Here is a 27,050-nt window from a genome sequence, read left to right on the forward strand (position 1 = left end):
TGTACTATAGATGAATTATAATATCCTGCAACAATAAGGGGTACAATACGGGCGAGAGCGTTGGTAGCCTAGCGGCAAGAGCGTATACCAAGTTTTTTTTGTACGAAATGTCTTGCTTTTCGGTGAAGGAAAACATAGCGAGGAAACCGGACTAATCCCAATAAAGGATGTCTCACATAATAAAGATTAGAAGGGCCCGGGTCTGAGCCGAGGCATCCGACACTTCATTTCCTATTTTATAATCCTCAGTAGGTACCAGTCAACGTTACTCACCCCGATGGACTTAACTAGATATGTCTGAAATAAACGATTTTATTTACTTCGTTTTCTACAGAAAGTATCACGTGATTACCGGTCACTTGTCATAGAAAATAAAGTGTCGGTTGTCTCGGCCCGGACCCGCGCCGTTCTAGCGTGAGTCATCCTTAAGGCTGAGTTCCCCCCTGGGTTGAAAGGTAAGAAGGCAGTCGCCTTCATATAAAAAAGTGCCTATCTCCTAAAGCACCACTTCAAATAAAAGAGATTACCTAGTTGCCAAAGCGGACCCCAGGCTCCCATGAACCGTAGCAAAGAGCCTGGATAACGCTAGACAGATGAATGGTCCAGTTGCACCTACCAAAATTATAGCCGACTGATCGTTATCAATATCAACGTCACTCAGCACTCACAGAGTGATCTATGAAACTTCCCTTACTATACGGTGGCAGAAGGTACAGTGCTATTAGAGAGTCAGACTTTAATACAAGCACTTATACCGATTTCTGCAAATTATATATGTACTACGAGTAGGTACCTAGGTAGATGCAGTTTTTTGTCAATAAACGTAGAAAATTTAATTGTTAATCCATCAAAGTCATTGGTGTCCACCCATTTTCTGACATCTTGATCGGGTGGAAATTGTAATTGTTACGCCTATTCATTATGTTACGATGCTTCTGCGACTTCGTCCGAGTGGTTTATTGGTTATTGTCCCTTTATTAAGAATATGCTTTTGATTATAAATTAGCTGGTAGCAGTGTCTCACGTGTGTCGTCGATCCGAGAGATTAAGGGATCACTCTGGATCTGGTTGCTAAACTCACGTTTAATGAACATATAGATGATTTTGTGGCGAGAGCAGAATACAGTGTGTAAATCCAATACGGGCGATAAATTAATCCAGATATATAATTTATCCGTGTAATAATAATAATTAATTAAGTACTTAAGAAGTTTTTTCAAGTTACACTTAACTATGACCCCGTAGTTAATTTTACCTACTGCAAACATTACGACACAAAAACATGGCATTACGACGAGATACGAGCTTATTTCGCATGTTAGTATGAGCTTCTGCCCGCTCCTTCGTCTGCGTGGTATGATGATGATTAAACAAGTCTATCCTATGTTATTTTCCGGGCCTCAAACTATCTCTATATTTACCATAACGAATTTAATCTTTAAATCGGTTCAGCGGTTAAAGCGTGAAGAGGTAACAGACATACAGACTCTGAGACTGACTAGTACTTACTGGTACGAAATCCATACTAAACTTATGAATGCGCAAGTACCTAACTCGTATTACCTAATTGACAGAACAATGTAATACTAATAAATAAAACAAAGCCTCTTACCTAAACCGCACTAGTAACATATTTTAGCAATTATAGGACGACATTCACAGCATACATAATGAGATCAAAATATAAGGCATTTATGAACTACTCAGGGTTGGGCAAAATACTGGCTTCCACGTATTTCAAATACAAATTACAAAATACATTTTTAAAAGTATTTGAAATACCAAATACAAATTACTTTGGTGACGGGTATTTGAAATACAAAATACAAATTACAGTGTTTAAAATAATGTATTTCAAATACAAAATACCTTTCAATTTTTTTGTTTAATCATTTAGTTTTTTTTAACGAATATCCTTTCCTAAAAACTTATAGGGTCATTGCGCTAGTTTTCGTCCACTTGACGAAATTTGAATATAAACCTACATTGCTGCACAAATTTGGACTGATTTCAATCCTTAATGTCGAAACAATATATATATCTGTCTACATATCAAAATTATGGACCAGACCAGGACTGGTCCATAAATTCAAAGTCGCTCAGCGAGCTATGGAAAGGGCTATGCTCGGAGTCTCTCTGAGGGATCGTATTCGAAATGAAGTTATCCGTCAGAGAACTAAAGTCGTCGACATAGCCCACCGGATTAGCAAGCTGAAGTGGCAGTGGGCCGGTCATATTAGCCGTAGAACCGATAACCGTTGGGGTAGACGAGTTCTCGAGTGGAGACCGCGCATCGGCAAACGTAGCGTAGGACGCCCTCAGACTAGATGGAGCGATGACCTTCGCAAGGCGGCTGGCAAGAGCTGGTTCAGAGTTGCCGCAAATCGTGCTCAATGGCGTGCAATAGGAGAGGCCTATGTCCAGCAGTGGACGAGAGCAGGCTGATGATGATGATGATGATATCAAAATTATATTTCGCAAGTAGTAAATTAAAAATGAAATATATTATTTACTAATCCGTCAAGTAGTCTAAAACTAGAGCATGGACGGAAACTACTGCAATGACCCTACACCCTGGCTGTTGACGAAAAGTTCCGCGCAGAATAGCTCGCGCATTGTATTTGCCCTCGTACAAGTCGTACATTATATTTAAATAAACGTTCCATTTTAGGATTATAGAATTTAATTAAATGTATTTTGTAGAAATGTATTTTGATGCTTGAAGTATTTGAAATACAAAATACATGTGAGTGCAGTATTTGAAATACCAAATACAAAATACTTTTCACCGCTGTCTGCGAAAATCGACTCAACACTCGCGTTCGCGGCTTCGCCCGCGATTCACGCGCATAGTCTGGAGGGGGCTTTATAAGTAAATAAGTACTGTTTCACATTTCATTAAAATGTATCGTTTCGGAAGCGGCTCAAAGATAAGTACCTACGCTGTGTATCGAAAATTATGAATAGTACACTTTACCATAATGTGAATGCACTATACTTAAATAAAGAGACGAATGTTAATAAATCAATCCTTTTCCGTTTCCTAGTAGATAAAATAAAACGAATCATCAACAAAATCAATATCAAACATATTGTCACTTTATTTCCTAATATTTAGGTACTATATGTTACAGATACATTAACAAAAACTGATAAGGTCAGTGCATGGAAAAGTATATATGCATGCCCTGGCACAATCGTTGGCGATGGTGCCTGACAATAAAGAGTAAAGTTTAAAATCTCTCAGAAAACGAATAATTTTAATTAAAATTAAGAATTACGAGCGAAAGAGCGAATCACTGAGACACTATACAAGTAGCTGCTGTTGTGCTGTTACAGGACTCAAGACGTATGTCAGTTTTTGTTACAAGTGTACCAATCTACACTTGTAATTTACAATATTTTTAGAAAACACTTGTTCGATTATGAGTTTAAAACTAGTAAACTCCCATATTTTCGTCTATGGTTGAGCTACAGGCACTTGTACCTGTAACCTGTAAAATTATAACACAGTACTTTTATAAAACGCAAATTGTAAAAAACGGAGCAAGTGTTGCCAGTAAACGCTTGTAAACTTGTAACTTTATAAAACTGGGCCCTGATGTCTCACACAGTGCTCCTCAATTTGTGAAGTAGGGCGAAAATGAATTTTCAAATTTTTAGTGCGTGTGAGAATACGCAGTTCCTCTTCTTCATGCGTTTCAAATCTTTGCTTGTGTTTGAGAAGGTCCGTAAGCAGTATATGTACGTATAAGCAGGGCACGGTAAGTATACCAAGCTTAAGGAAAAATTGCCTACAAGAGACCCACGGTGGAATACGAAATATGGTTCTTATTGCCCTTTTCTGTTCACGTTATATCTAAAACTGTTACCCCAGAACATAATGCTATACCGCAATTTTGATTCAATTAGGGCATGATATACTATTTTCAGTTGATGTACACTAATTTCGTCTCTGAGGCTTCTTAAGGCGTAGCAGGCAGAATTAACTACGTTTTCAATAGCTTCCAGCTCCTGTACCCAGTTTAACTTTGAGTCGAGACGTATGCCAAGGAACTTAACATTTTCAACTATGTCTATAGTGGATCCGTTCATAATGATGTGAAGTCTGTCAGTTTTTTTGGAGTTTTGGTTAAATAACATTATTTGGGTCTTGTCTGTGTTCAAGCAGAGATTATTAATTGTAAACCATTGCTGGAAGGTGTTTAAAGCAAAATTAACTATTTCATTTAGTTCTACTATGTGATCAGCTTAAACTAATAACGCATAGGCAGATAGTCCCCATACGGCTAACCTGCCAAAAGTGAAGCCGAAACACGATCGATGTGTGCGTGGGAGGCTCGTGTTTTACGCTCAGCAACACACACACATATACAAAAACGTGTTGCCAGTATATAGATATTTCCCTCAAAATGGGGGATTTAACAACATCCTTAACACTTGGTTATTAATAATTTGTGTGTAGATTTAATAGCAAAAGCTTTTTATGTTTATTTAAGGAATTTTGCATTTCCCGCCTTTGTGAAATAAGGTTTAAATAAAAAAAATTATACATTTTTCAATTTTTTATTTATAATGTGCATAAAATTTTGTATTTTTGTAGTTACGTTTACGTAAAAATATCACATTAAACTCTATACTTTACGCGTGAAATGTAATGTAAGTAGGGTAGTAAGTAGGTTTGTTTTTATGATATGATGCGTTGTGACACCCATTCAATGCACAAACAACCATTTTTCCTGTGTTTTTGATTTTTAAACGGGAGGTGTACACAAACCGACGTGACCTTGAGTACTGCCAGGGCCGATCGAATACGGTGACACGAGTGCGACGTGACGTCGCACTTGAAATGGCTTCACTAGGGATGTACCATGGTCTAATAAAACATGGTCTTCCATTCCCAGAGTGACACGGGCCTACGTCACAATAACATTGCCACTTTATTTCAACATAACATGTTACATGGGTACATTATACCTATGGTTAATAAGTTAAAATATTTCTTTATAATTTTATAATTTTCATTTATATGTATTTTAGCTTAAATTTTACAATAACACGTCATTTTTAATTACTCGTTAGCAATATCTTCCGATTCACGAAAGAAATTTCAGACTTTCGGGTAATTCTGTTTATACTACTGGCAACACAGGATAGCGCTGTGCACATTTGACAATTCGGATCTAGATAACTTTATGCCCTGACCGTCATCCTTGTCGAACGCGTGTTAATTGTTATTTCCTTCTCGCTCAGTGTCAGCAGTCGCAGTGTTTTCCAAACTTTTCACGTCGTAAGCTTGGTAATTAATGTGTAACTGTGAATTAGTTTTTCAAACGTTTGTCTTGTATAGATAAATAAAGTTTAATTTAATAAAAAAAAAAAAAAAAAAATGTTATTTATTTAGGTATGAACCACAAACATACAAAAATACAACACACAACAACACATTACAACCATATATATATATATATATTATTATGAATACATTAGATTTGTTTTATTTTACTATGTTTCTACATGAATAACTTAAAATTAATGCCGTTAAAATAATTTTCACCGTTGGTTAAAATTCTCCCACATTTCATAGTTTGAGAACCTGTAAACAGCATGATGACGTAGGCGCGTGTCAGTTAGGTCCATAGACTTATAATATATAGAGACGGTGTCTCAGCGAGCTGTCACTGTTGCCACTTTTGTTTAGTGTACGATTAACAATGAGGCCCACCTTGCTGTAGTCATGTCGATAAAGTCATATCGATAAACTATCGACATTTCTTGCAATTTTAATTTTACTTCAAAGGCTTAACGATACTTAAAATGACCAAAAACGCTTTTATTCTTTATTGTGGTTATCAGATCACAATTTTATAGTCACGCCCCAGCAGGGAACCAAGGGAAAGTTCAGATATTTAATTAAAATACATAAATACCTCCTAAAATAGGTGTTCCGCAATAATTGAATTATATGATTATATTATAATTGTAGCCGAGATAAATTGAGAGCAACTTACATAAATCCAGCAGCACCTTGGCGTACCACGTGGTGGTCTATGTATGATGATTGGGAAATCCTCTGCTTTATCGACAGCTGCATATATCCATAAGGGGCACTGGGTCACTAATTAGTCTCTGGTTGATTTTCACTTAAATCGCAGCGACGGGAACCGATATATGAATTATTTTAATCGGAGCGCGGATCGAACGCGGCCATTTTTTTTAACGGCAGGCGAAGAGCTTTTTTTATCCTCGCTAGGTGGCGCGGTTGTGTCGCGCCGGAAGGGCTTTTGAGATAAATGCAGTTGCCAGTTCTACTACACGAAAATATATTCTTTCCTAATTGTGTTGCTTTGTATGTAAGAAAAATACCTATTTACATATGCATAGAAAGTAATTAATACTAATCTGTTCCTCTACGGAACATGCCGCTCACCTTAAAAACACGTAGTGTCTTTTAAAAGAACATGCGAAAGTTCAACAAGATAAAGAAACTTATACCTAACTTAAATGCTAACATTAAAAGTCGTAACGATTGTAGGAATTATTCTAAGGGTAAGGGACAGACCTTAACTACGGGTCGTTTGAACAATGTGTTCCCACTCTTTAAAGTTACGACGCGAATAACTTGATCAGTGCCCGGATGGACAGCATGAACGCGCGCGAGTTTCCACTGTAACGGCGGCAAGTGGTCATCGCATACCACAACAACAGTGCCTTCACGGATGGCGGGACCGCGATCTTGAAGCCACTTTGTACTCTGCTGCAGTTGATGGAGATATTCACGACTCCATCTACGCCAGAAATGCTGGACAGCTTGTTGTACCCAGCGCCAGCGCGTAAGACGACTAGGGTTTTCGTCGATCAAAGAAACGTCCGGTAGGGCCGTTAAGGGCTCGCCGATTAAGAAATGAGCCGGCGTAAGAGGTAACGGATCGGAAGAGTCTGAACTTAACACGCAGAGAGGACGACTGTTAAGTACCGCTTCGATTTGACAGGTCAGCGTGTGCATAGAATCATATGTTTGCGTCTGTGTACCTATTACGCGATATAAATGGGTTTTGAAACTCTTAACAGCCGCTTCGAATAGTCCACCGAAATGGCTAGCATACGGTGGCTGAAAATGCCAAGTTAATCCTTGTTTTAAAGTTTGTTGGTTGAGAGCGCTCATGACCGAATCGTTACGTAAGAACGCGTATAATTCTTTAAGGTAATTATTACAACCAACAAAGTTACGTCCGCAATCGGTATATATATCTGTACAATATCCTCGGCGGGACGTGAAACGTCGCAACGCAGCTAAAAAACCTTCTGTGGAAAGTTCGGAAACTAATTCAAGATGTACAGCCTTAACGCTCATACATACGAAAACCGCAACATAACATTTTATTATTTTTGCATTACGAACTTTATTAGCGCGAACGTAAAATGGCCCGCAAAAATCGCACGAAGTTTTACTAAATAGGCGCGCGGGGCGCAAGCGGACCGAGGGAAGCATGCCCATGCGAGGTTGCACGCGGGTAGGGCGTGCGCGGAAACATGGAATACAACGATGCACGCGTAGACGCACAATATCGCGACCTGAAATAATCCAATATCGCTGTAAGAGCGAGTTTTGCACGCACTGCGGACCGGCATGCAATTCGTGTATATGAGTATCGTCAATAATAAGATTTGTAAGAGGATGTCTTTTAGGTAAAATTAATTGATGTTTTGACTCATAAGGTAAAAATGATTTATGAATACGTCCGCCGACGCGTAATAATCCCTCACTATCTAGAATAGGCGCGAGACGCCGCAAACGTAAGGAAGGGGATTTATTTGACGAGATATTTTTTATGTCGTCTTCGAACACTTGTTGTTGCGTAATCAATATAAGTCGCTTTAATGCAAAGTGGTACTCTGGTACGGTGATGTACTCAGGGAGCGTTTGTTTATGTTTTCTACATTTGTGGTAAAAACGAAATATTAATGCCGTGACGCGAACTAATTTACCTAGCGACGAAAATCGCGTAATAAGAGTATCATCGTCCGGGAAAGTAGGCAATGTGGAAACACATGCGCAATTAATATTTGTTGATTCAATTTTATTACGTTTTTCTTCCGTTGTGTTTACTACCGGTTTTTGTATAGGCCAGGAGTCGTGACTTTGTTGGAGCCATGTAGGACCATGCAACCACAAGTCATTTTGTACGAGCGCGGCGGGCAGCAGACCGCGCGACGCCGGGTCAGCGCTGTTGTCAGCTGACGGGACGTGACGCCAGCAGCTCGCCGGGACACGGGACAAAATCTCACTGGTGCGGTTAGTAGCAGGAGATCTAAGGTCCACCACCTTGCATTTTGGAGACAAAGCAAACCGCTTGGAACAGGTGTTCCTGGGGGTGATCTGAGCTGATTAAGCCCGGTTGCCAAGAGGTTCCCCCCAGCAGGTGGGCAGGGGAGGGGGGGTAAAAGTGCCTCCGGCGCGCCTCACTCTAAGCTTTATATCTGCATACATCTCGCAACTATATCAAGTTTGGTGTCTTTTTCGTGTAATTCGAGGATGAAGAATTCAGTTCTGTGACTAAATTTTCACTCACCCATACAAAAAATTCGAGAAATTCAAAATTAAAAAAAAAATCTTTAAAATTTTTTTTCGTAAATCCTCTAAAAAATTTAAACTATGAGGATTTGCTCTAGAAAAAAAATACCTGTGAATAGCCTAGTTATCCTACTATACAGAATAGTAAACTGGTCAAACATTTTTTTTCATAACTCTGTTAAAAAAATGTTTTGTGTCGCGCGGCGTACCTGCATTGTAAGAGCGGTATGCAGCGTTTAGGATTTTTAAGTATGTTTAGATGATTTTTGATAAGTTGTTATTCTTCTGGTTGTAGATTACATTAATAAATTACTTCTGGAAGTGATATATATACAAATATAAATTAAATATATAAATAAAGATGTTGGGAAAACTTTCGCCAACAGAGTTAAGTATTATAAATGTGATAAAATTAACATTATTATTTGCATGTCTTTTCCATATCCCAACTAGCAAATCTATGTGCTATAAAAGTTGAGAGCACGTTTTTATTTTCGCTTTTTGGTGCTATAAAAGGTGTAAAAACAGTCGAATAAAAGTCCTGTAAGCGTTTACTCAACGCGAAAAGGCGCACTTATACAGACTAAAAGTGTTATAAAAATCGAGTAAGCGCTGTATAAGAAGCAAATCGATGCTGCAAGAGTTGAGTAAAAGTGGATAAAAGCGCTTCTAGTGTTTTAATAGCAACGATAGTGCTTTTATTCGACTATTTGTTCTATAAACATTAGCAATTTACTATTACTCAGTGAAAGTGTAGAACACTGCTTTTTCTCAGCAAAAATGTTTCGTAAAAGTAGCCGAATTGCTTTTACTCGGCATTTTAAATGTGTAAGAGTGCAGTAAATGCTTTTATTCAACTAATATGTGCTAAAAACGATCTCAGGTAAGCGATTATATTACAATTATTTTATTATGTTTGAGGCCTAATCGTCTTCACGTGTCTAATAATAAAACAAAAAGGTACTTAAGTATTTTTTTACTGCTGTCATCCATGGCATTTATTTTTACCGATTGTGTACATAAGTTTTTACTGTCTGTAAGTACACGTAATACAGTAAAACCTAGCGCGAAAAATACTTTATCGATAAAACCAAAGGCACTGGTTCATATATATTCATGGGCCGTCTATTTTCTTAAATTTCAATAAAAAAATATTAATTAAAATAAGTAAAAATTTGCTTACACGATCTAGTTTCTCTTATATCTCATTAATTCGACTATAAGTCGAGTAACTGCGTTTACTGCTACACTTATAGCACATGATGTCGCCATGTTTATGGATTTATAGTCCGGTGGCCGACTGCATGAAACCCTACCTGATAAAAAAATAGAAAAATCCTACTCTGTAGGGGTAGCTGACTTTTAGCAGCTTCAACTGCTCTTGGACGGCCGTGGCTTAACTTGGCAAATTTTGCGCAAGTGGCAAAAAAGTGGTACAAATATTCATCAAAAAACAAAAGTGGTCAGCTACATCCTGTGTTGGCTGGTTCCTGTGTCCGACCGAATTAGTGGTACCAAGTGAGCTACAATTTACCTCATCGAAAAATAAAATGTCACTTGTATGGTAGGATAGCTGCCATTGACATTTTTTTTAATGCGGACGGACTGCAAAAGCTGCCAGGCTAAGGTGAGACCGACCAAGACATACGTCAACAAATTTAATGTAGGTATTACAATCAGTTTTTTTCATTCTATTTTTCGATGAGGTAAATTGTAGCTGTCACGTTGTACCACAAATTCGGTAGGACACAGGAACCTGCCAACACAGGATGTAGCTGACCACTTTTGTTTTGCTGTCCTCAATTCTATTATACGATGGGGTTTTTTTTTGATGAATTTTTGTGCCACTATTTTGCCATTTGCGCAAAATTTGCCAAATTAAGCCGCGGCCGACCAAGAGCAGTTGATGCTACTAAAAGTCAGCTACCCCTACAGAGTAGGATTTTTCTATTTTTTTATCAGGTAGGGTTTCATGCAGTTGGCCACCGGACTATATTGAAACGACAACATGGCTGACTTGTGCTGTTAATGTAGTTCAAAACTCTTTAAAAGTACTCTAAGCTGAATACATTTTGAATAAAACCTGTAAATACACTTCAGCTCCTATAACAGCGGTTTGAACCCCATTACCCGAATTATGATATAAGCGCGCTGTTACAGCAGCATTGTTGCCAAATGGTTATTGGATTGCTTTTAATAAGCTTTTATAGCAACAGAGAAGAGAATTGAGTAACAGTTGTATTAAAGCGCCTTATTCAGACAATTAGCTATTCTATAGCTGTTATATGATTTTAATAGAACAATTATGCTGAATAAAAGTGATTTAGTAGCGCTAACTCAGCATTTATTAAAAGGTGGAATAAAAGTGCTAAAAGATAGTGCTATAAACGTTTATACGACATGATTATAGCACTAATTAGCGAAAATTGCTAAATAGTCGAGTTAACCGCTATTATACGATATATTGGTGTTTCAACAACCGTAACTCGGCTGTTATACGATTACAGGCTGAGTAAATCAATTCTTATACGACTATTTTGCTAGTTGGGATCGGGACCATGGGGTCCCGGACCTTTGGGAGGCGTACGTGGGGACGAAGCCAACAGCGCAGAGGCCCTTTAAGGCACGTTAATCTAAAAGCAAGGGATACATGTGGTGGATACTATCCCCGAACGCACAATGTGATACATCCGGAGATGGTCCCCGCCAGGTGCAAAGACTATTACAGTGCAGCACTTTTGTGCTGCGATGGGAACTAAGGTCATGGGCTATAGATTTGAAAGTTGGATGGACTGGATAATGGGCTATGGGAAAGACTAGCGGACACCTGCCGTGACAATCAGTCTCAAAATTGTAAATGACAGGTGGTGACTTGCCAACTCATTGAGTGGGCCCCGCAATGGCCGCACGCACAGTGCGACAACAGGGCAGCTTTGGAGTGGCTGTGAGGTTGTCGAGAGGTGAGTCTGCGGTAGCCAGATCCTGGTAATCCGTTTAGCAGGCCGCCGGCGTTATGACATTTTACACTTCCAACCTGGAGCATAGGTCCCGCTCTTGCGACTCCATTCTGGCCGGCCAATCAAGGCAAGCACAGAGGCGAGGGCCAGATGACAGGGCCCTCTGGAATAGGGGTCCGCGGTGTCGTCACTCACCGTCAGCTCGCCAGAAGCTGCTCCCGCGGGACATTATTATTATTATTGTGGTGTTGTGGGCCTTTGAGTGTCGCATTGACCAGCATTGATCTATTGTGACGGCCCTTTAAGTTCATTACTAATGCCCGTTGCATCCAGAAAGTTCCAGATTCTTTGGGCCGTAATGTGTCGCCCTAGGTAGGTACTTCTTTTTGACATTAGTAGTCCACAAGAACAGATAATCTGCATTGCAGTCTCCTCTGACTCCTGACAGAACCTGCATGTCGCATCTTGTTTCTTGCCAATTTGAAACATATATGTTTGTTCAACTTGCAGTGTCCAGTCAGTATTCTGGTCACCGCGCAGGTTTTGTGCCTTTTGAGTCTTAAAAGCTCCTTAGCAGTTTTGCTGCTGAACCCTTTGATCAGAGCTTTCGAGTGTTCTTGTCCTTTAACGAACTTCCACCAATCGATTGCTCTCGTTTTTTCTAAGTTGCTGAGCAGAGAATATGCATCTCGTTTTGTGCTTCCACAGAAGGGTTCTGGGCCGACCAGGGGTGTGTCTGCGCCCTTTCTAGCAAGTTCGTCCGCTTCTTCGTTTCCGTTAATATTGGAGTGCCCTGGTACCCATCTAAGTGTAACTTTGTTGGAGTAAACCAGTGCATTTAGGTTTGTTTTACAGTTCTGGACTAGTTTTGAGTTTGACTCAAGGGATTCTAGTGCCAGCGGAGCAGCCTGGCTGTCTGTGTTGATGTAGATAAGCTGGTGTCTTAGGTTTCTATCCAGGTTGATCTCCGCACATTTGTTGACGGCGAAGACTTCTGCCTGGAAAATTGAGGCCAATGTGCCCATGCTGACGCTAGCTCAGAGCTTAGATCTCTCACCATAGATCCCACATCCTACATCATTGCCTTTCTTGGAAGCATCTGTATACCAGATGTGGCTTCCCTCTTCGACGTACATTTGGTTGTTGATCCATTTGTCTCTAGGAGGTATTTCTACTGTGTACAGTTTGGTGAGATGACATTCGGTGTGAGCGTCATCAGTGGGCATGCTAAGGGCTCTATTCGCAAAAACCCAGGCCTTTAGATTGGTTAATGCCTGAGAGCGCCATTTTGGCCTGTTTAGCGTGCATATTCTGTAGACGCACTGCTTGGCCTCCTTTTGCACCTGCAAGTGGAGTGGTATGATGTCCAGCAGTGCATCTAGGGCCGCTCCCGGTGTCGAGGAGTAGGCGCCTGTTACTGTTAAACAAGCCGTGCGTTGCAGGCTGTTTAGAGTGTCTATTGCTGTCTTTTGGCTGGTTTTGTTACACCAGACTGCGGAGGCGTAGGTGACAATTGGCCTCACTACCGCTGTGTATAACCACATAGCAATTTGGATCTTAAGCCCCATCTTGCTCCTGCCATTCGACAGCATGACCACATGGCCATTTTCACTTTTTGTATAATGTTTCTCAGGTGAGGGTTCCAAGTTAACTTTTGGTCAAAGGTGACCCCTAGATACTTGACCTCTGCCGAGAACGGTATTATTTGTCCATTAAGTCTTGGTTTTGTGAGTTTATCGAGCTTCCGTTTCCTTGTGAATGGTTAAATGGCTATTACAGTCTTGCTCGGATTAATGGACAAGTCATTTTCTCTACACCATTTGAATATTGTGTTTAGAGCTCCTTGCATTAGGTTGGATATTGTGTTGAGGCAAGGGCCTTTGACGATGACTACAAGGTCGTCGGCATATCCTTGTGTATCAAAGTCTTGGCCTGACATGATTGCAAGAAGTTGGTCCACTGCTAGGGTCCATAATAGTGGGGATAAAACGCCTCCTTGTAGGCACCCTTTAGTGGTATAAAATTCATGCTTTATATATAGTATTGATGGTCAGAGGGGCTACTCTGTTTGAGAGCATGCTATGAACCCATCTGGTGGTTTCGTCTACTCCCTTTGATTTCATACCATTGAGTATGGTCTCTGTGGGCGTATTGTCGAAAGCACCTTCAACATCAAGGAACGCACATAGAGCGGTTTGCTTTTCCTCTAGGGTTTTCTGCACCTTGTCAACCTGGTTGAAAATTATTTCGGCGACACGGCGGTTTTTGGCGCACGGCGCGATTTGGTCTATGTTTGGGGACAGATTATAGCCCCTCAGCAACAGCCACCATGCCCTGCTGACTGGGGCTGGTCCAAACAACAAGGTTATTGGGAGCCCATATGGACAAGCCTACCTGCGGCGGCTGCTGCTTGTTTAGAGCTTATTCGTTGCCGCTGCAAAACAAAATGCGCAGGGAGGTGCAACTGCGTTAATAAAAACCTAAAATGCACAGTCCCATGGGCATGTAATGGCAATTACGAACAATATAATATCTTATTTTAACCCGCATTTTTTGTCAAGCATCTCCTATGTTAATTTTATCACATTTATAATACTTAACTCTATTAGCGAAAGTTTTCTCAACATCTTTATTTATATATTTAATTTATATTTGTATATATATCACGTCCAGAAGTAATTTATTAATGTAATCTACCACCAGAAGAATAACAACTTATCAGAAATCATCTAAACATACTTAAAAATCCTAAACGTTGCATACCACTCTTACAATGCAAGTACGCCGCGTGACACAAAACATTTTTTTTAACAGAGTTATGAAAAAAATGTTTGACAAGTTTACTATTCTGTATAGTAGGAGAACTGGGCTATTCACAGGTATTTTTTTTCTAGAGCAAATCCTCATAGTATACATTTTGTAGAGGATTTTCGTAAAAAAAAATCTAAAGATTTTTTTTGATATTTGAATTTTTCGAATTTTTTGTGTGGGTGAGTGAAAATTTAGTCACAGAAATGAATTCCTCATCCTCGAATTATACGAAAATGACACCAAACTTGATATAGTTGCGAGATGTATGCAGATATAAAGCTTAGAGTGAGGCGCGCCGGAGGCACTTTTACCCCCCCTCCCCTGCCCACCTACTGGGGGGAACCTCTTGGCAACCGGGCTTAATCAGCTCAGGTCACCCCCAGGAACACCTGTTCCAAGCGGTTTGCTTTGTCTCCATAATGCAAGGTCCCCTTAGAAAACGGGACCTTAGATCTCCTGCTATAGAGACAAACGTTTTCCATTCGTGCGGGGGTGACTTAAGCCACGCGAGCGCGACGGAACTATCTGACCACGCGTACACTTGATCGGGGCGAATACGATCACCGTAAATGCGCATTACTCTTTCTATCAATTTTGACAGGATCACGCATCCCATTAATTCCATTTTCGGAATAGTAAGGCAAATCCGAAGTGGAGCTACGCGGGTTCGAGCTATGACTAAATAAGTTTGAACCTTACCGGTATTGTCCGTAAGACGTATATAAACACAGGCGGCATACGCAATTTGACTTGCGTCTGCAAATCCGTGAATTTCGATTGAATCGAAGTCGTCAGTATTAAAAATATGACGAGGAAATGAAATTTGAGATAAGAGCGGGAGCTCGCTAACAAAACTCGTCCATGAGTTAACTATATCGATAGGGGCTTCGGAGTCCCAAGGAACCTTTGCTAACCATAGCAATTGAATTAAATGTTTGGCAAACAATGTCACCGGAGATAATAACCCGAGTGGGTCGTAAATTTTTCAATTTCCGAGAGAATAGCCCGCTTCGTACAGGCCCGAGAAGTATTTTGTACTTTGAAACTAAATGAGTCTGATCCCGGATTCCATTGAAGTCCAAGGACTTTGACCCCTTTGTCATTTTCCATTTCGGCAAAATGAACATTTTCGCGCCGCTCACCATGAGAATCTGGGGATCGCGTAACAGCGAGAATAGCTGGCGAGTTACTTTGCCATTTACGTAATTCGAACCCGGCCGTGGCACAAATACCTATCAGCTCCTGCTGCAGAGCGAGAGCCTCGGCTGTGGTATCTGCACCGGTTACCACATCGTCAACAAAGACGTCATTGAGTAAGACTGGGGAGGCGCGCGGGAAACGCTCACCTTCGTCGTGAGCTAGCTGTTTAATTGTGCGCAAGGCGAGATAAGGGGAACTACTTATACCGAAGGTAACGGTACGAAGCCTATAATCGCGCAGAGGCTCCTCGGGCGATTGGCGCCAAAGGATGCGCTGAAAATCCCTATCACTTTCACGCACAAGAATATTGCGATACATCTGTTTGATGTCGGAACAAAATGCAATGTTATGCACTCTGAATTTTAGAAGAACGTCAACAATGTCTAAGTGTAACTTAGGACCTGTTAACAAAGTGTCATTTAACGCGTGTCCACTTGTCGTGCGACACCCAGCGTCGTAAACTACGCGTGTGCGTGTAGTTTCGGAAATTTTTGACACACAATGGTGGGGTATGTAATAACTCGCGCCAGCGGGGGGGTTATCGTCCGCGAGCTCCATGTGGTTGAGATCCACGTACTCCTGGAGGCAAGCGTGATAATCCGCCTTCAACTGGGGGTTACGTTCTAGACGGTATTCCAATTTATGGAATCGTGCTAGGGCAATTTGCCGAGACTCGCCGAGCGGCGGTGCATCGGGCTTGAATGGCAGAGCGACCACGTATCGCCCTGTTTCGTCACGCGTATGCGTCTTTTGAAAAAAGGATTCGCATAGTTTTTCTTCGGGAGTGTAACTCCGCAACTCTGGTACTGACTCCAGCTCCCAAAACTTCTGAAGATTGTCGTTGTCAAACGACGTAAAGCAAGTATGGCGTGGAGTCGAAACATTGGAAGTAAAGTTCACTTTACCTCCTAGCAAATAACCAAACACACTATTAATTGCGGTGGGCGTGCCAGGTTTACCTCTGACAATGCCATCGCGAACAATATCCATGAAAATGTCCTCGCCGAGTATCATGTCAACCGGCTGAGGTTTGTGAAATTCAGGGTCGGCTAAAGCGAGTCCCTGCAAATGAGGCCAATCCGCGAGAGGTGCTAGTGGTACACTAGGCATTTGACGGGTTAACTTCGCCAGAATAGACGCCTCTAACGGAATGATTGGATTTTGTTTGCCCTTAGGCGAAATTGAGCACACGAAGGTACCCCTAGGTTCCAGCGGCAAGTCGCCGACACCGACCAGCGGTTCGCTAACATGTTGTCGCGGTAAATTGAGTCGTTGCATACACGATTCTGTAATCAGAGCTGCTTGTGAACCCCCATCTACCATACATCGAATCGTCGCAACTTTGTTGCCTTCGTAATAAAGGTCAACCAACGCCGTTGATAATAAAACCGTGCTAGGTTGTTTCCCTAAACTACCTAAACTCTGTTCATTCACGCCGTGAACTGCTGACGGGCTGCTAGGGCCGGGCTGCTCCGTAAGAGCGAGCGAGACAGCAACTGATTCCGTAGCTTCCTTGATAATCGGCTGCGGAATGTTTGATTCTAAATGAATTAAAGTATGATGTCGTTTATTACACTTACGACATTTAAAACTTGATTTACAATTCCTTAAGTCGTGCCCGGGGCATAAACAATTGTAACATACATTATTTGTTTTAACAAATGCAAATCTATCTTTCACCGATAGGTCTAAAAATTCTAAACATTTATTGAGGGAATGCATTCCTTTACACTTCAAGCAAGATCGAACCTTATTTATATCGTCGTAAGGTCGACTTTGGGCTGACGCCGTACTTGTTGCAAAAACACGCTTGGGTGTTATTTGATTTGAATTTATATTTGTATTATTTTTACTACTTAAGGAATTGTTTCGAGTGGACTGTGTATGGGAAACTGAAATCATCTGTTCCGCTGAAAGTTCGCGTTCGAGGAAAGTAATTAGGCCCTGAACTTTAGGTATTTCGCCCGGGTTGGTTAAGGAACGTTCATATTCTTTTCGCGTATTCACGGGAATCTTACGTAATAATAAATTTAACAGAACGAAATCCCATTCCTTAACCGGAAAATCCATGACTTCGAGCGCCTTTATATTTTCGTGATAAACATTAAGTAAATTTCTCATGGCAACAGCTGATCGCGCGGAACAAATATCTATATCGAACAACTTATCTAGATGTTGTGATGCAATAATGCGTTTATTGTCATAACGGGATTTTAGAATATCGAGCGCAATTGCATAATTACTTTCCGTTATGGGAATTGATTTAATTAAATTATGTGGCTCGTTTTTGACAGAAAGGAGCAAATACCTAAACTTCTCCGCATCCGTGTAAGCATTGTTATTGTGTACCAGCGATTGAAATAAATCGAAAAAGGCAGGCCAACCAGTCGGTTCGCCGTGAAATTCGGGAAGCGATAATTTTGGTAAATTTCGACGATCGTTGCTAAGCGTTTCGTTGGGGGTAAGCGCGCGGCTCGCGCGACGCCTTTCTACGTCTACCTCCTTTAGGTTATTTAAATGTGTAACTATCGCGTAATACAAGTCATTAAAATCGTTACGAATCTTAATATTGGCTTCTTTGTTGAAGCTTTGCAATTTAATTAACGCTTTTTCGATTTTAGTTTGAATCTTAGTAAACTTTCGCTGATGCACTGTTAAATCTGTCGTTCTTGAACGAAATTGATCTGTATTTGTCGCTGCGAACTGTAACGTTCTCTTTAATTCGTCGAGAATTAGATCTCGTTCGAATATGTCTTGTGTAATACACGATGTGTCGGCTTCAGTATTGCCGTCTGTAGGGTTAGGACTTAGGAACCATTTTGCGAGACAAAGATGGCGACAATGACAATACTAAATTGAACTACAAACGTGTCTAAACGAAAAAACTGGGTACGAAATACCGCAAAAATCGCAAATACAAGAGCAACACAACCAGAGAAAGAAAAATCCGGATCGAACGGATCAAAAAACTATGTAGCCGAGATAAATTGAGAGCAACTTACATAAATCCAGCAGCACCTTGGCGTACCACGTGGTGGTCTATGTATGATGATTGGGAAATCCTCTGCTTTATCGACAGCTGCATATATCCATAAGGGGCACTGGGTCACTAATTAGTCTCTGGTTGATTTTCACTTAAATCGCAGCGACGGGAACCGATATATGAATTATTTTAATCGGAGCGCGGATCGAACGCGGCCATTTTTTTTAACGGCAGGCGAAGAGCTTTTTTTATCCTCGCTAGGTGGCGCGGTTGTGTCGCGCCGGAAGGGCTTTTGAGATAAATGCAGTTGCCAGTTCTACTACACGAAAATATATTCTTTCCTAATTGTGTTGCTTTGTATGTAAGAAAAATACCTATTTACATATGCATAGAAAGTAATTAATACTAATCTGTTCCTCTACGGAACAATAATATATTCATTATCCATTAGCATTTCAATTATGTTTATGTTTAACGAAGATATTGAAGCTTCAATTAATCGCTATTTCGTTCCGCTGTGTAGTGTTTATCGATATATAACATGATTAAAATCGACTTTTCACATCCCTAAAAGAGCACACATATACGCTTTTACGCACACATACACAGCCTGGGCGCATCAAGAAAGGCAACACTTGATTTGAAGTCCACCTTGTCAACAGTATGGTTGTCCTTTTTTGACAAACGGCATTTTTAAAAGAGCGAGGAGAGAGAAATTATACTAGTTGCTGCGCCGTGAAAGAGAACAGAAAACGTTGGGCCCTTGGTTAGGTCATACGCGAATCTCGGAATGGAGTACCAGGCGGAGTATTTTATTATACCATGGGATGTACGAACACTCGATCTATGCCTTATAAATCTATGAGGGGCCTTTAGCCGTTATACATGCTGATCACCATAGATTTATAAGGCATAGATCGATCGTTTATTTCACAAAGGCGGGAAATGCAAAATTCCTTAAGCTCCCTCCAGACTATGCGCGTGAATCGCGGGCGAAGCCGCGAACGCGAGTGTGGAGTCGATTTCGCTGTCTGCGAAAATCGACTCCACACTTGCGTTCGCGGCTTCGCCCGCGATTCACGCGCATAGTCTGGAGGGGGCTTTAAATAAACATAAAAAGCTTTTGCTATTAAATCTACACACAAATTATTAATAACCAAGTGTTAAGGATGTTGTTAAATCCCCCATTTTGAGGGAAATATCTATATACTGGCAACTTGTTTTTGTATATGTGTGTGTGTTGCTGAGCGTAAAACACGAGCCTCCCACGCACACATCAATCGTGTTTCGGCTTCACTTTTGGCAGGTTAGCCGTATGGGGACTATCTGTCTATACGTTATTAGTTTAAGAAGGCCCCTGTACACAATGGGCCAGCGCCGGCCACTCCAAGGGACGCATTTATGCGTTAGAAGGAGCATGGCTGCGTCCCTTGGAGTGGCCGGCGCTGGCCCATTGTGTACAGGGGTCTTAAAATCGCATGCCATTTCTTGCAAGGTTTAATTTAATGATTTTTGGTGCTTGTCAAGCCCCCTCCACACTCGTGCACGAATCGCGGCGCTTAGCCGCGAACGCGAGTGTGGCGTCGATTTTCGCAGACAGCGAAATCGACTCCACACTCGCGTTCGCGGCTTCGCCCGCGATTCACGCGCATAGTCTGGAGGGGGCTTCAAACAATTCAGTAATACATGATTGGTGCTTTCATGGTGCTTTCATTTGGCGCAACACTTTTCAACCAATGCGTGCACACTACGGATGCTGTTTTGTCAAGAAATTTGTCCAAGTTGTACTAAAGGATAGGTTAACGCTTTCGTTACTGTGAATGATTAGACTATAACAGCAGCAATATATGAAGTAATAACCTCAATTCGGACCTTTCTATATTTTGACATATGTTTTGCGTCGTGTCGCTCGTTCCGTTTCATTCATTCGTACACGAATAGTGGCGTCCTATTTCTATTTATCTTTGTAATTTTATTTATATCAATAATTAATTACTCTATATATTCATGATATATTTATAGAATTCCAAGTCTTAACTAGATTAAGTTTTACGTAAATAGTTTGAAGAGCAGCGTGACTGTTTAGAAATATGGATAGGAATAATATGAGGTAAGATTTCATTGTCCTTTCTCTTGTTTTTTTGCGTTACTTTCACATATCGTGGCATGTGTTGTAAGTTGTAAACAATAGCACGTTTGTGAGCCGAGTTCTTGCAATCGGTTTTAGAATGAATATGATTTAGAAATTTTGCGGGCGTGCAGTAAGTTAAGCTCCCGTTATGTGATATCGAGCGAGTAATCGCATTGTACTTGTGTGCGGTGCTTCGGCCACTTAAGATTCCACGGTTATGGTACTTGTTGGTTAATGGCAGATTGTTTTGTTAGATACTTTCGCCCGCGTCCACTCATCGTTTTATTAAAATTTTGTGTTATAATTATTTTGCCCAGCAGTGGGACACTCTTATAGGCTAATAAAAAAAATTACAATAACAAAAATCGAAGCTGCATTATCAATCACTTATCAGCAAGGGCAGCCACATGTTAGAATTGGCATTATTATAGATTTTCTTTGTTTGTATTTCAATGTAAACAAAATAATGGTTTTCTTTAATAAAATAATTAAATGTTGGACTTGCACTGAGACAGTTCATAAATGTTTTTGAAATCATTTTTAAAAAGCAATTTTGTAGTAGGTATTTGTTTCATTGTAGCATCCATATGTCTCTCAAGTAAGTGATTTGCTGAAATAACTTAGTGCTTTTAATAACAAAACGTCCGTGAGACACAGACATGCTAAATATATTAAAGAACAGGTCACTCATGTATTTTACGTTTTTATGTGGTACGGAGTGAAACATGTCAAGCGTTTTTCGACTTAAAATAGGTACCTGGTCTTTAATATATTTAACTGTGTGGTTTCTTATTATTAAACAATTCATTTTTTTTTCTTTTATAATATCTGCAATCAGTCGCAAGACTATAATCAGATTGGTTCAGGGAAATATATATGACGTTTCCGGGCCATTGCCCTACCTTCCCTTAAATATCCAGCACATCAGGTCCTTTAAGTCACCTGACATATTCCGGTTTAAGTAATGGGATGGTCAGTGGATTTGGATGCATGGTCAGGCGATCCTTTTAGATATTATAATAGCATTTTGCCTCTTCAAGGACAGTCGGCATTTCTAGGTATTTGTGGATTTCACTATTACGAGTGAACCAAGGTGCAGTGCACAAAACCCTTAAAATATTATTTTGGGTTCTTTGAAGGCAGAGGATGTTTGATTTGCTATTGTTTTAAAAAAAAAGTTAACTGATTATACAAATCAAATGAAAAAGTTATATTTTGTTTTAGGAGTTGTTTTTATATCGAAACCATATTCATTGGAGCATGAATTGTTTTTCCTAAAAATTTTAGATGTACACAAAATTTCTTCCTTATGATCTAAGTCAGAGTGCCTACCGCAACCACCGAAAAATGTTATTTGCCTCTCTGTGCTCGAGAGATAGAGAGGCAGATAATGGTTTTCTATTTTTTGATGTTGGCGGTAGGCCCTCAAGCCTTAAGCCTCTGTACTCTGTACTGTAATGTCAGTAGACATTACTGTGATGATTCCTGATCTATTGTGATCACCACCTGCTACAGTTCTCTGTCAAGCCCTGCAGCTGTTCAAAGCTGAGAACCTATTTATTTCAAGAAACTTGTAACAGTTGTAACTCTTCCGGGTGTAATACAATGTGGGTATTGTATATGTCATAAATCATTTAAACTAACTTAGATCATTAATACTAACGCTCAGTCAATTAAATATTTTATGTTGCATGTTCCAGAGCTCCCTATGTGAGCAGCGGCCCGCGCAGCCTCCCGCACCTCGGCAAGCGGCACTCCAACGGGCACTCGCACGCTCACTCCGCCAGACTCAGCCCGCCGGCGCCCTCACACAACAACAACACACAACAGGACGACATCATCAACTATATATACGACTCGTGGAACAAGGTACATACACAATGACCCAGCCTGCCGGCGCCATCACAGCTTGCTGTTAAGCCTGCCTACCCCGCTGACAGAAATCTACAGAATGTTATTTATTTGCGAACTTTAACTATCGACAATACAAAATGTTGAGACAATTGAATTGAGTTTGCTTTACAAATTACACAAAAATTATTTTCAAATTTATTTCACTAGGAATGAGTCTGAGGGCCAACATGGAAAAATAGAAAATCGTTATCTACCTCTATAGTTAGCCGGGTCAACACAGAGCGAGCATACGCGCGAGGCAATTTCCTCGCGCACAAAACGGCCAGTGTAGACGTGCCTCGGCCGAGGCACCCGGTGAACCCAGGTGTTCGAATATGCAAGAGCGATAGACAAGCAAATAAGGATTTTCGATTTTGGAATATCGGCGGCAGGCGCTCTGTTTTGTTGATTAATGTCCGCACATTGTCATTGTCAAACTTGTCGTTAAGAACATAAGCTTGTCACTCTCTCGTATTCGGCGGGAGCTATCTCTCGCTCGACTAAGGCGCGAATAAACTAAAGGCTGATTTAGACGGCGCGCGAACTCGTATGGGCTTTTAGTTACATTGAGGACTATATTGGTTACATCCAATTCAGCCGACCAATCAAATACCGCAATGTAAAGAAACTCGCATGCGAGTTCTCGCACCGTCTAAATGAGCCTTAATCGGGTCGATATCTCAGCTCACTCCCTGTGTGTACATGTGGCAGGTGACGCGAGAGCTGGAGCGCGGCGGCGAGGAGGCGCGCTACTACAGCGAGGCGCCGCCGCCCCGCCAGCTCGCCAACTTCCGACCCTTCAACCTCGACGAGTGGTGGGGCCGCCGCCTGCTGCAGGCCATCAACCGCTCCAAACACCGCTCCTAGTTCCCAGTCCCACCGGGCACGATGCTTCTGTAAGGAGACAACCGAGATTTTATGTAAGGAGTCTTCAGTTAAACCGCTGAAATTGAAAGACGGTGCACGTTTTTCGATTTATCTTTGTAACCGTACTAAAATATTTAACGACGTCCCTTCAATCTCGACGAGTGGTAGAGTCGCCGTCTGCTTCTGGCCATCGACCGGCAAACACCGGTCCACGTTCCGACCCGAGCTTAATGGCTGTTCTGAGAGAGACAACCGAGATTTTATAACATCCCTTCAGCGTAAGATGTCTTTAGTTAAACCGCTGATATTCAGAAACGATACACTTGTTCCAAATTAAAATGTAACTGGTCAAATGCTTACTAAAATGATTGCCTGGCAACAATGTCGGCAGCTTTTAGGTGCCCCCTAAAAGAAAAATATGAAAGTAACTTAAACTCTCATGTTGTTGAACGATTTTTACCTCGGAGAAGTAGAAAGGGATGAAAATTTGCGTGTGGTTTTTCATCTGGGTAGCGGAATGTGCATTTTGTCTTAAGTTTCATGTGGTAGCAGACTGGCAATTTCGCATTTGTCTACAAAGTCAAAGATTGGTTTTACTTGCTTTAAGTAATCGCGCAGATAACGGAGTTACCATAGACTTACAAAGTCGAAGTTTCGTGGTAGTCAACTTATAACTGAAATAAAATTAGTTCACCATTTCTCTGATAACTCCGTCATCTGTGGTCTTCGAGCAACACCGGGAAGGGAGTCCGTATTCGCCCTCTGCCGAAGCACATGTCCATCTGGGCATGCACACAACTAGCGTTGTGACTCATCCGTACATAAAAAGAGATCGAGGTTTGCAAGATTTGTCTTTGACGTGTGTCATTTTCTATGTATTTGTGTCGTCATTACAGATTGAATTTTGTATGTAGTGAGTGAGAAGTGCGACTGTGTGCACGTTTCCCTGCGCAAAAAATGGCAGAACGATTTGTACGGTGAGATATCGCTTGGGCTCCCTTCCGACGTGTCGGAAGCCGGTGTTGCTCGAAGTCTGTGGTAGTTGTTACGTGGTTGGGTGACAAATAAAGTCTTGTTGCCGCTCGTTATGATGTCAAAGACATGTTCTAATTTCAAATTCAAGATATTTTAATCAGCTTAATTGCTCTGCAATCCTGGATTTGATTGTGTAAAGTCTATCTAGATTAGGATTGTTTTCAGATCTATTGAGGTTTAAATTAGATTTGGTTTGAATCTGAATCGTTGAATCTCACAGACTGCATATGTTAGAGTCAGACCAAGAAAAGTCTGCAACGATTTTGATAGCACGCGCAGTGTGTGTGCTACCAAAATCGTTGCAGACTTTTCTTGGTCTACCTTTAACATATATAACGAAGAAGTTCGTTTAATTGACTTAACATTTTCAAGTTTAGACGTTTAGGCTATTATATTTAAAGTTGTATATTAGTTATTACACTTTTTTATACAATTTGGGAATTTTCACGTTATTTCTACTTAGAATCACGAGCTCTTTTGATCCTAATAGGTGAAAAAAGTGTCCGACAATTTCCATATTTTTTTATTTTTGTCCATTTCGTTACTGCCTTAAAGCCTCACATGCATGAAAAATGGTAACAGAATGGAAATAATCTAGAGACACTTTTTTTCTCCTATTAGGATCGATAGAGCTCGAGCTCGATCGATCCTCACCAGATTCTGAGTAGAATAACATAAAAAATCAGAATTAAAAAAAATAAAAGGTGTAGTGTACAACATGAAATGGCCCGTTTATGTTCCTATCCCAAAATCTGCATTAAAATATAGACGCAACGAGATTTTATTTATTACCAACAATTGTTTTATATACGCCTATATTTTAGTTTCCCTTGCTTGGTTTTAACGTTTTCCTAAGTTTAAATTGCATTTAATTGAAATAATTATAATACCTTCTATTACATCTAAAATATATGAAGTTCGAGGTCAAAATATATTATAAATCTTATACAATAAAAGCAATAATATTAGTTTACCAGAAGTAGGGAACCTGTATTTTTAAGACACTGTAAATATTTTAGCATGAATTTCAATTTTATTTATATTTAAGTGAATAGTGTGACCGTTAGAACCAGCTAGTGTGTTTTTAATTTTGACTCTGCTTGTAGTGAAAACTAGGATTTCATGTGAATAGCTCTACCATCAAATTATAGACCTATTTGACTTGACATAGTGACAGGTGACATTGCTAATTATTACTATGTATTTCTGGCTTTCCATTAAAGAAGGTTTATGCTTCATGTGCCTAAGGAGGTTTCCATCAGATATAGGTCTAGGATGTGCAAATGGAACATAAGGACTCTTCTCTGATGGAAAGTCACATATACTGTATGACAAACAGAATAACTTGCATCTTAAATTGCACAATAGTAGCGATATAACAGGCTGTCCGCATCAAAAGGTACCTACATTACCCAGTTGCTTATTATAAGATACCTTTTGATATCGAAAGACACTTATAGGCATACATATTATGTTCTTTGTCACTTTCACGAGTTGAATATGGCTAATATTTGTGCTCAAAATCTGTAACTTGACACAGTTTTCAATATCCTTGATATTTAAAATGATGACTAAGAGAAAATAATTAGTATATTTAAATACCTACATAAAGAATTAGGCAGAGGTCCCCAATCATATTGTTTTATTTTTAAAGTTATTATATTTATCAGTATGTACTGAATTTCGCACCTCCCTTAAGGGCGCGACCCAATGTTTGGAAATAGAATAATGGTGGATCAACTTTTTTGTGTTATTGTCTCGTTGTCCAAGGGACAATATTGGTACAGATTTTTAGAAGAAATGTATCACGTTATAGGGACTGTGCGCGTTGGAGGGTCTGCCATCTTATGGCGCCAGCCTCGTAAGGTGAAGATGCCGGTTTGTTCCCGGTCCCGGCCACCACAGAGCTTGATCACTTTACCATAAAATCAGGGCTTTAAAAGCCATACCAGACGGGCGTACCGGACCGTGACCTTGGTCCGCCGTACGTCCGTTAAGGACGCAGCTATAAGTAAGTGTGAGAACGAGATATGCGGACCGGTTCAAGGTCGCGGTCCGGTACGCCCGTCTGTTACAGCTTTAAACACGAAAAAGTTGATTCACGACCCTAGAACGCTATTGACCTATGCAATGTTTTTACTATACGCGGACTAATGAATTTCTGAATTATAATTATGATATACAATAACGTTGACATTCCATACATGCCTGTACTTAGACTTCGAATGTTGTAAATAGGTTTAAGTCACACAGTGCTGCCAGATTATGGATTTGAATAAAATGTTTTTACTATGTATGTGGCTTTTTATTTTAAAATTATTCCCTTTTGAACGCCAAGAGCCCTTTAGGCGTCGTGAGTTGTGTTGTGTTCATAGAGAGCCAATAAATGTTGATGGTTATATTGGTTATGTAAAATAAATGTAAATGTGTTAACCACAGTACAGCTATAGTTGGTTTTTTTAAGCATTAGAAAAAAAGGTAAACAATCTTGGATGATTTAATTGAAAACCACGTTTTAAAAATATTTAAGTCACAGTAAATATGTAATATTTATGTTATGAATCTAATATGATCATTACATTTATATTCTTCTGCTGT

At 40.3% G+C, this 27,050-nt stretch overlaps 1 protein-coding gene across 2 annotated transcripts; it reads left to right on the forward strand.

Annotated features, from left to right (window-relative positions):
- Positions 1 to 3,981: 3,981 nt before the first annotated feature.
- LOC134795326 (MAPK regulated corepressor interacting protein 2) lies at positions 3,982 to 26,746 on the forward strand. 2 transcript variants are annotated; one of them, XM_063767148.1, is made up of 4 exons: positions 3,982 to 3,993; positions 20,568 to 20,636; positions 22,358 to 22,526; positions 23,262 to 26,746. In XM_063767148.1, exons 2-4 carry the CDS (start codon positions 20,617 to 20,619, stop codon positions 23,415 to 23,417), a joined length of 345 nt encoding a protein of 114 aa, XP_063623218.1. In that variant the 5' UTR covers positions 3,982 to 3,993; positions 20,568 to 20,616; the 3' UTR covers positions 23,418 to 26,746. The 2 variants fall into 2 exon arrangements, with proteins under 2 accessions (XP_063623218.1, XP_063623216.1); XM_063767146.1 differs by lacking the exon at positions 3,982 to 3,993 and having other exon boundaries at positions 20,479 to 20,636.
- The last annotated feature ends 304 nt before the right edge of the window (positions 26,747 to 27,050 follow it).

This window comes from Cydia splendana, chromosome 12 (assembly GCF_910591565.1).
Source record: "Cydia splendana chromosome 12, ilCydSple1.2, whole genome shotgun sequence".
NCBI lineage: Eukaryota > Metazoa > Arthropoda > Insecta > Lepidoptera > Tortricidae > Cydia > Cydia splendana.

Bases quoted from the DNA above. Each gene is read 5' to 3' on its own strand.
- LOC134795326 (XM_063767148.1), top strand. From the start codon at position 20,617: ATGGATAGGAATAATATGAG. The intron at 20,637-22,357 runs GTAAGATTTCAT...TGCATGTTCCAG, and splicing joins ATGGATAGGAATAATATGAG to AGCTCCCTATGTGAGCAGCG. The intron at 22,527-23,261 runs GTACATACACAA...TACATGTGGCAG, and splicing joins TATACGACTCGTGGAACAAG to GTGACGCGAGAGCTGGAGCG.